A 10,458-nucleotide genomic window follows, 5' to 3' on the forward strand; every position below is an offset into this window, starting at 1 on the left:
TCCTCGACACCTTGTTGGATCAAGAAGGCGAGAGACGTCATCGCGCTGAACGTGTGCAGAACTCGGAGGTGTCGTACGTTCGGTGCTTGATCGGTCGGAGCTAGAAGAAGTTCGACTACATTAACCACGTTGTCAAACGCTTCCGCTTTCGGTCTACGAGTGCACGTAGGCACACTCTCCTCCTCGTTTTTATGCATCTCCTATATACATCTTGCGTGAGTGTAGGAATTTTTTGAAATTGCATGCTACGTTTTCCAACACTCTGAAACAAGAGACTGAAATGGTAAGTAATACGCAGTAGTTTTCGTTTGCACGCGCCCACTCCTCACGGCAATTCAAAGGTTTTCACCTTCGATTTCGGCCGAATTGGCTCAAGCCCGCAAAAGAAAACGGTTCGGGCCTCTCTATTGTCCATTCGTCCCTCCACCACGAGACAGAGGAGGGCGGCACATACGCAGATCAAAGGCAGCGGCTCCATGTAGATCGGTACCCCCCCCCCCTTCCTTTTTCATCCATCGATGATCATTCCTCTCCCCGACACCCCTTCCCGTTGTCTCCGGCCATGCTCACCGCGACCAGATCCCATCTGACCTCTGATGGCTGCGGCTGTAGTCCCCTTCGATGCCCGCCCTTCCTTCGTCCCCGACGCTGTGGTAACCCACCGCCGGAGCCCATCTCATTTCTCTCGGGCCTCCTCAGCTGAGACACGACTCCCCTTCTTCCTGGTTCTCCTGTGCCCAACTAGCTACCGCCGGATACCATGACGGCTCCCCCTTCTTCCTGCATCAACACGGATCCTCTTCTTCTTCCACCATCTAGAATATTTGATAATTTTTTTGTTGCTATATAATCTTCCAATTGTAGTCACACATTATACAACTTCTTTTTTGATGCATATACTAATGTTGCTAAGAATTCCATAGTTTGACATGCAAACATGATTCCGTATTGAAACCTCGGTAGGATTTCGTGAGCCAATTCAGTTAACATCCAAACAATTGAATTCGTATTCATGTTCATTACAGTTTCGTGGCTGAAATGGAACTGAAACCAATACAATACAGAGGTCTCCAATACAGACATCCAAACACAACGTTAGGAATTTTTTTTGTACTATATTTCATAGGAATTTAGCATTCACCCAAACATTTTGAAAAGAATTTTTTGTTTCTCCTACGAAAGCGGTCAAGCAAATCAAAGTCATGTAGGATTCAAAAGGGGACATTGTAATCATATGTGTTTCATATTCTTGTGTGTTTAAAACCGTACGAATCAAAGAGGCCCTCAAAGTCTTATTGGGTCAACGTAGAAGATGGCAAGTCACGAACTGAGCGTAACTGTGATGGTTAGATTTTTTTATGGTGTAACCAGCCCATCAGCGTTCAAGTTCTAGGCTTGGTTGGTGCTCGCATTTTTCTGAATTATTTTCATACTCTTCAATGATGTTTGTTCCGACTACGAGGCGTATGTAGTGACGTTGTCAATCCGGCTGAGTATTTCGAATTTACTCGTAGGAACAAGGTGTGTGCACGCGCTCATAAAAGTGAGTTTATGTGTGTATGTTCTTTTAAAATAAATAAATGTGTGTGCATGTGAGCAACTGTGTTTTTATCGTGTTAAAAAAAACACCGGCAGGTCTCGCCAGCAGCCTCGAAGGAGGTCCGGTCGCCACTTCGTGAGGGAAAACAAAGAAGCATGCACGCATCTCCGGATTTCCATGCCCTTGCAGCAAAACCATCTTTGACGACCGAGTGGACGAACATGCGAACACATCCGTGGACTGCGTAGTCACTGTCTCACTGTACAGTGAACTAGTGTTACGGTCAAGCTTGTATTCTCTGTCCTTACACGCATGCAAACGGAACGAAAGAACATTCAAAGGGAGCAGGCCAGCCAGCAGGGCGAGCTGAAGTGCTTTCTGGTGCGCGGCAATTACAACGAGGGCCATGGCCACCCGTGTCCGTGTGCAAGCACTAGCTCTTCTTCCCCTGTTCCTTCTCTTCTCCCCTGTGCCCGCAGCTGATAGCATCAGCGCAGCCTCTCCCGTCGCCGATGGCCAGACGCTCGTTTCTGCCGGTGGGGTCTTCGAGCTTGGATTCTTCACCCCGCCGGCCTCGACGGCGAGGTTCTTGGGCATCTGGTACAAGGGTATCGCTCCTCTTACTGTTGTCTGGGTGGTCAACCGGGAAGCTCCCATCACCGCCGGCACCACCGCGAGCTTGGCCATCAACGGCACCGGCAGCCTGGTTCTCGCCGACCAGTCGGGACGCGAGTTCTGGTCGTCGCCGCCGTCAAACGTAACCAGCAGCACCCCGGTGGCCCAGCTCATGGACAGCGGCAACTTCCTGCTTCAGGACGCCAATGGCACGGGGCCGGTTCTGTGGCAGAGCTTCGACTACCCGTCCGACACTCTGCTCCCGGGCATGAAGCTCGGGTGGCACCTCACCACGGGGCTCGACCGGTACCTGACGACGTGGGCGAGCCCCGGCGACCCGTCGCCTGGCGACTACACGTTCGCGATCGGCATCCGCGGCGTGCCGGAGGGGTTCATCAGGTACAACGGCACGGCGCCGGTGTACCGGAACGGGCCGTGGAACGGCCTGCGGTTCAGCGGCGAGCCGGAGATGGCGCCGGACAACGGCAACTTCCGGTTCGAGTTCGTGGCCAACGGCACCGACGCCTACTACACGTTCCTGGTAGACGGCGGCGGCGGCGACGTGGTCTCGAGGTTCGTGCTGAACCAGTCGAGCCTGCAGCGCTACGTGTGGCTGCAGCAGCAGCAGGCGTGGAGCCTCTACTGGGCGCTGCCCCGGGACCAGTGCGACCGCTACGCGCAGTGCGGCGCCTACGGCGTCTGCGACGCGAGCGCCTCGCCGATGTGCGGCTGCCCCGCCGGGTTCGCGCCGGCCTCGCCGCGGGAGTGGGCGCTGAGGGACGGCTCGGCCGGGTGCGCGCGCAGGACGCGGCTCAACTGCACCGGGGACGGCTTCCTGCCGCTGCGGGGCGTCAAGCTGCCCGACGCCACGAACGCGACGGCGGACGCCAGCGTCAGCCTCGATCAGTGCCGGCAGCGGTGCCTGGCGAACTGTTCTTGCCTGGCCTACTCTGCGTCGAGCATCAAGGGGGGCGAGAGCGGCTGCATCATGTGGAGCTCGTCGTTGATCGACGTCAGGCAGTTTGATTCCGGCGGGCAGAACCTGTTCGTTCGTCTCGCGGCGTCCGATTTACGTATGGATCTCCTCTCCTCTCCTCTCGTTTTAATCTCTCTATAATAATATATATCATGCAATTGATTTTCTTGTGACGCAACATCAGATCATCGCACATTCCATTTAATCTCATCACAAATTAATAAAAAAAAAAGAAGTTCAGGCTTCTGAGAGGTTAGGATGTGCACACTTCGGGTCTAGATGGTTTGATCTGAATGTGCAAAGAATGGGCACTCTTCTAGAGGACACACACATTTTGACCATTTAGTCGTGATTGAAACTTTCAAGAGTTAGCTGCTTGGATTCTTCTGAAAAAGGAATCAGCAACTTGGATTGTCCAGGACCCTTTAGACTTGTTGTAGAAAAGGATCAGTCATGGTGTCTGCTAACCCATGGCTGCTATGTGCCCATCAGCAAGACTGCAATGGTTCTTTATTTAGACTGAAACTGAAGTGACTAGTGCTCTGGCACATGAAACACTGGTTGTCAGTTGTTTCTTTCACTCACAAAGTGGCGAGTAATTAGGATGTATCCCCCTGCTCATGCATTTTTATTGCTTCTCAGGTTAGGCAATATAAGAGAAATATCAAAAAATAAATCAAAATGCCAGGAAAATGAATCAAAAGTTAGAGCAATACCTATTAGTTTTGTATGGATAAACATAGTTCAAATTCTACATCCGAACAGGGTAACATACTGCAAGACTGCAAGTCCTCGGTTCTCAAAAATACTGTTTCCAGTCAGTCATGATCGTTAATTAATACCGAGACTTAGAACTTTGAGGGGGGTTTCTTGCTTTCAGAGCAACATCGTTCGGTCCTTTAGTCGTCGACGCACAAATTCCATCCAGCACACTGAAATGCAGAATACTACCGCTTAGTGACTTGCTAACCTTTCCAAGGTGGCCTTGACAGCTTCCAATGGAGACAATCCCAGCAGGAGAAACACAGCAATTGCTATTGGCCTCAGCTTATCCGGTCTTCTTCTTTTCGGCCTCAGCGTATTCTTTATGTGGACTAAGTTCTTCACAAGAAAAGGTGCGCCTGAATTTCGAATTAGTCTCTAATATTTCATACACAAGAAAGGTAAATTTTACCATCTGCAAACCTGCAGGGAGGTACCAGAGCACACGACGGCTCACCTCATTCGACTCGAGCAACCCTCTCGCTCCGGTCCAAGACAGGAGCATGGAAGACGAGTCGAGTCAGAGCAAAGGACTACATGATGTCACTCTCTTTGACATGGCCATGATTGCCTCCTCCACCGACAACTTCGCGGCGTCGGCCAAGCTCGGCGAAGGCGGTTTCGGCGCGGTCTACAAGGTAAACATTGCCGGTGGCGGAGCTTCACGGGGTCAAAGGGGGCCATTGCCCCCTCTACTCTAAGAAAACTCTTAAGTGTATCTCTCATATTATTAGGTTTACAGTTTAGCTACATAACAGTAGCCTGATTTTCTATTTTTGGTTCAGTTGATTTTCCTTTACTCCGAACATGCATGCATGGGCGAATTGCCTTGAAGTAGCTGTATGCATGGCTGCATGGGGTGCCATGCATCTATCCCTGTACGCTGCACTTTTTGCCCCTTTTCTGCGTGTTAGTTTCTTTTATGCGTACGTGTGTGTCTATGTTGCTTTTTTTTGTCGGTTTGGTTTTATATGGGTATTTTTGGGACGTTGGGTGAATGTAAATGCATAGACTCAAGTACTATAAAAATGAGTGTAAATTACAATAAAGTGTGAAAACTTTAGTAATCTTATTTAGTTTTAGTTTTATTTTATTTTCCACTCTAGCTTCTTGCAAGTTGCCTGAATTTCAAATTTGGATCTGTCGATTTTCTGACCATTAATTTCTGCTCTGAGATTCATGCTGCATTTTTTTTACTGTGCTCTGATGTTTGTTGTGCTGGGCTTGTTTTTTTTTTGACTGACCCGATAGGTGGGTCTATCGATTTGCTACTAGGCCAAATCCTATTAATTATGTGATCCGGCCCTCATCTCTTCCTTCGTTTGTTTTATGTTATTTCCGTTTTTATGTGTTTTTTGCTTTTTTTTGTTAGTCGGTTTTTATTTTTATTTTGTAGGTATTTTTGGGATGTTAGATGAGTGTAAATGTATACACATAAATATTATGCAATATGTGTGAAAATTATATAATTCTATGATAATGTGCTATCGTAAAAAACAACTAATTATTCTTTGCATACTGCAAAGTGCAATTTTGGTGCAAATGTTGTGCAAGTTTTTCTTTCTTTCTTTTTAAAGGGTGATACCAATGTCACTAATCCATTTTTTCCTTTAAAACTTCATTATTTTAATTTTTTTAGTTATTCTTTTATTCTTCATTAAGTTAATAACAATGCCCTTAGGACACTTTTATTGAAAGTTTCATTATTGTATGCTTATTCTTGCATATTTGGAAAAAGCGCAATTTGTATGTAAATTTTGTGCAAATTTTTTCATTGTTTATTTTAGACTTTTGCTTGTGTGTAATTATAAATGCAAGTACAAAATAATATGTGTGTAGTTGTAGTAAAATGTGAAAATTGCACTATTATATGATTATTCTTTGCATATTTGAAAAGGTGCAATTTTAGTGCAAGTTGTGTGCAAGTTTGGGAAGGTTTTACATTTTAATTTTATTTCTTCGTAAATGGTTTCATTATTTCTTATAAAAATTCACTATTTTGATTATTTTTTTTTCTAAAATGTTAATACGAATGCGACAAATTCATTCTTCCATAGAAAAACTTCATTTTTTAGGTTTTATTTCATTTTTATTTTGTTTCAGTTTTCATTTTCTTTTCTGTTGTAAGGATAATACATTACCAATGTCACTAATCCATTACTTTTTAGAAAGCACTTCCTTTTCGTTTTTATTGTTTGTTTTAGAAAAAAATGTGTGTAAGTATGAATGCAAGTACTAAATAATATGTGTGCAAATTATAGTAGAATGTTAATATTGCACTATTATATGCTAATTCTTTGCATATTTGGAAAAGTGCAATTTCAGTGCAAGTTCTGAAATGTTTTTATTTCTTCTTAAAGGGTTTTATTCTTTCTTAGAAAACTTCATTATTTGATTTTGCTTTATTTTTTATTTTCTTTATTCTGAAAGGGTAATACTAGTGCCGCGAATTCATTCTTCCACAGAAAACTTCATTTTTTATACTTTTTGTGTTTTATTTTGTTTTTTGTGTGTCAGTTTTCTTTTCTTTTTCTTTTGTAAGGATAATACCGATCTCACTAATCCATTACATTTTTAGAAAAAATCAAGTGCTATCAAATAGTTGTAATCCTTTAATTTTTTTACTTTGCTACGATCATGTGACTATTTAATTATGTATTATCATTTCTAGCCAAGTTTAAACAGTATAATCATGAATCACCCAGCATGCAAAACTTGCATTCATGGGCATGCAGCACGCATCCAGCCTGGGTCCCGGTGTTGGGCTTGTGTACGTGAGCATGCACGCATGCGGCCGGGATCTTGGTGGTGGGCTTGTATTCGTGAGCATGCACACATGCCGCTTGTGTACACGTGAGCGCGGTGGTAAAAAATTGACTGACCCCAAAATCTGTTCAGGCGACTTGCCAAAAAACAAAAACCAGTCAAACTTACACATAGTAAAGTCAGTCCCTTAAATTTAATATCAAAGATTTCTCATAGTTCATGCATAACTTATCTTCTTCGCCCTCTCAACTCTGATTGCCCACTCAACAATCTTCATCAAGCTTCGCCACTGCATTGCAACATTTCATCGATAGATATGAGGTAAGAAAGTGAAAACAAACGGTTGGATCGATGCAGGGTGAGCTTGGGGGAGGGCAGAAGGTGGCGGTGAAACGGCTGTCCAAGTACTCGACGCAGGGGCTGGACGAGTTCAAGAACGAGGTGGTGCTCATCGCCAAGCTCCAGCACGTGAACCTGGTCAGGCTCTTGGGCTGCTGCGTCCATGGAGAGGAGAGGATCTTGGTGTACGAGTACATGGAGAACAAGAGCCTGGACACGCTGCTCTTCGGTACGTTGTGCTTGTATAAGTTTGTAGCCATGTTGCTATATACTGCGGTGAGTTCACAGATGAAATTATGTGTTTGAGCAGATAAGGCTCGATCGGCGCAACTGGATTGGTCGAAGCGGTTTGACATCGTACTGGGCGTCGCACGGGGGCTCCTGTACCTGCACCAGGACTCGAGGTTCAAGGTCATCCACCGGGACCTCAAGGCCGGCAACGTCCTCCTCGACGGGGACATGAACCCCAAGATCTCCGACTTCGGCGTCGCCAGGATCTTCGGCGGCGACGGCGCCGACTCACACACCCGAAGGGTCGTCGGGACATAGTAAGTGAAGGTCGCATTCGGCGCCGACAGTTTTGTACTAGTATTTTCGATGCGACGGCGAGCTGACCGACGCGCTCGTGTGCATGCATGCAGCGGGTACATGTCCCCCGAGTACGCCATGGACGGCGTCTTCTCGGTCAAGTCCGACGTGTTCAGCTTCGGCGTGCTGGTGCTGGAGATCGTCAGCGGCAGGAAGAACCGGGGAATGTGCAGCAGCGGCGAGCAGACGAGCCTGCTCGGCCACGTGAGTCACTCAGAACTAATCGACCCATCTGTTGATGAGAAAGAGATGGTGGTAACGTGAGTGTGCTGTGCATGGGCAGGCATGGAGGCTGTGGAGAGAGGGCAACGCGCTGACGCTGCTAGACGAGGCGATGGCCAGCGGCGGCGGCGGCCGGGAGTCGGAGGAGGTGCTGCGGTGCGTGCAGGTCGGGCTGCTGTGCGTGCAGGAACGGCCGGAGGACCGACCGCACATGGCCACGGTGTTCCTGATGCTGGCCAACCTGAGCGTGGTGATGCCACAGCCGAGGCACCCGGGCTACTGCAGCGACCGGGGATCGACCTCCACCGACGGCGACTGCTCCTTGAGCTGCACCGCCAATGAAATCACCCTCACCGTCGTCGAGGGCCGGTGACACCACGCTGCATTCGGTTTCGGTTAGCTTGGCGATGATACTTCGGTAATTGTATTACCCAAATCACATGTGGCACAAGCGTGACACAAAATAACACCACCCTGACGTAAAAATTGTATTAAAAAAACCCCCAAAACTGAAACTTGCCATCAAATAGAAAGCTAACATGCTTCACAACTAAAGTTGTCACCCTCGGATAACTGAAGTTGCCATAAGAAAACGTCAGGATGAAATTGCTTCGTGTCACACGTGTGTTATTTATCAGTCATTGTATTATATTGACTTTAATTTTGCTTTGACTCTGCTATATACTACTCCCTCCATTCCACAATGTAGTGCTTTCTCTATCTCCGTGCTTCAAATTTGACCGTAAATTTAACTATCAAGACCAATTGCGGCGGGGACAAAAATTATATCAGTGAATTCATATTCGAAATAAGTTTTCAATTATATAATTTTTTCTCCCGCCGCAGTTGGTCTTGTTGGTTAAATTTATGGTCAAAGTTGGACCTCGGAAAGTGCGGGCGCATTATATTTTAGAATAGAGGGAATACTAGCAAATATTTCAGGATGATTTCGATATATACTATATTAACCAAACTTAACTAGGTGGTCATATTTTACTGTGTTTCTACATTTGATAACTGAGAGTAACTATAGCAGATTCCTCGAACCAGCAGCCTCCAAAATCATCTTCGGTTGCATTTCAAATTTGTTTGGAGGCTGCCGTGCTTACGTGCAAACTCAGATTTCAGGCGTTCCAAGACGGCACACTCCCTTTTGGCGTTCGTTAAACCCGATGTCGCAGGAGCAGACTCTAGTCCTCGTCAAGAACTCGGGTTGTAGGTGGCTCCTCCTCCTTCTTGATGGAGGCGGCCACAGAAGTCGCCTAGCTCCTGTACAACCCGCTGAAGGGGGATGGATATCCATGGAAGGAGGAAGCCGCTCCGCCGTGCGTGTTTGAAGCTTCCCTACGAGGGAGTGGTGCTGGCACGGTCTTGAACTAAATTGCCAAAAACCATCACAATTAAGACAAAAAATGTTCGAAACCACCAAAACGCTAAAAGTTTTCAAGAACCACCGTTTTGGGTAAAAGTTTGCGGAAAACACTGAATGAGCGATTGACCGTGTTTTGACGGGATCCCCGATACGCGGGTCCCACTGTCAGTGTCCACGTGGTATGGGTGGACGGCACCGCGCAAACACCGTTAGACGGCGCATCGTATACCTAGTGATCGGTCGGATCTAACCGACCAATTCTCCTGCGCTCTCCCCTTTCTATCTTCCCGTTCTCCCGCTCATGGCGACGCACTGCGATGGCGGTGGCAACGGAGGGGACCGCTCGGCCGGTACCGTGAGAGAGAGTGGAGGCCGGCGGCGAATTCACGGCGTCGAGGTGGTTTTGGTGGTTTTCGGCACTAATTGTCTCAGTTATGGTTGTTTTTGGCAATTTAGTCCAAGGTCTTGACACTGACATTAGCACAATGCTAGGCAATTTTTGTTGCGGCCGTCTCGCAGGACTCCACGAGCGCCAGACCCACATTAAGGCAGGCTAACCTCCGAGCTCGAAGCTAGAGGAGGAGATGGAGGAGGACGGTTGGATGACCATGGCGGAGCAGACGGAAGCGCAACCGATGGGGGAGGAGATGGTCGTCGACGCCGTGCCCACGTCCCAGTTTACTCTGATGCAGACAGGGCAACAATACAACCTATCACTCATGAAAGAGCACGCTGTCACTACCATCACGGCCATCGCTCGAGTGGACTCAGACGTCGTCGATGTCAACCGAGCGGTGCTCGCGTCCGTAGGAAGTGCATGCATGCTCCGCCGCGAGTGCTGGCAGCTTCGTGTCAACAAGGCGAAGCGTGCTCGGCTCTTTGTGGGGGTGGAGGCAGAGGACAACGGCGCGTTGGAGCAGCACAACTTTTTAGCTCCGCCTCATTGGCGCCAGCTGCCAACGTGGTCGGAACATGGATCCTTGATCTCACCTCCGAAAAGGAGTAGAGTAGAAATTAGGGTTATTTCGCTATATGAAAATTAATCCTAGAATCAATGAAAATTCGGTGCTCGCTTATATTTGATGACCCCACTTAAATGAGCTCCGCCTCATAGGATGTCCGTGGATTTTGATGGTGTCCGTTTGGTGATTGTACATATACCTGGCCATGGGCCGGGCCGGGCCTTAAAAATCCCACGGCAAAAAACTGAGGCCCAGGCCCTACCATCAGGCCTACTTTTCAAATCCAAGCCCGGCCCATTTGGTAAAAAGCCCTGAA

At 47.5% G+C, this 10,458-nt stretch overlaps 1 protein-coding gene across 1 annotated transcript; it reads left to right on the forward strand.

Annotated features, from left to right (window-relative positions):
• The first annotated feature begins 1,894 nt into the window (after positions 1-1,894).
• LOC125536715 (receptor-like serine/threonine-protein kinase SD1-8) lies at positions 1,895-8,552 on the forward strand. The gene is made up of 7 exons (XM_048699955.2): positions 1,895-3,228; positions 4,124-4,246; positions 4,323-4,531; positions 7,017-7,227; positions 7,309-7,546; positions 7,640-7,790; positions 7,870-8,552. Exons 1-7 carry the CDS (start codon positions 1,947-1,949, stop codon positions 8,179-8,181), a joined length of 2,526 nt encoding a protein of 841 aa, XP_048555912.2. The 5' UTR covers positions 1,895-1,946; the 3' UTR covers positions 8,182-8,552.
• The last annotated feature ends 1,906 nt before the right edge of the window (positions 8,553-10,458 follow it).

This window comes from Triticum urartu, chromosome 2A (assembly GCF_056163025.1).
Source record: "Triticum urartu cultivar PI428250 chromosome 2A, HENAU_Tu73, whole genome shotgun sequence".
Lineage (NCBI taxonomy): Eukaryota > Viridiplantae > Streptophyta > Magnoliopsida > Poales > Poaceae > Triticum > Triticum urartu.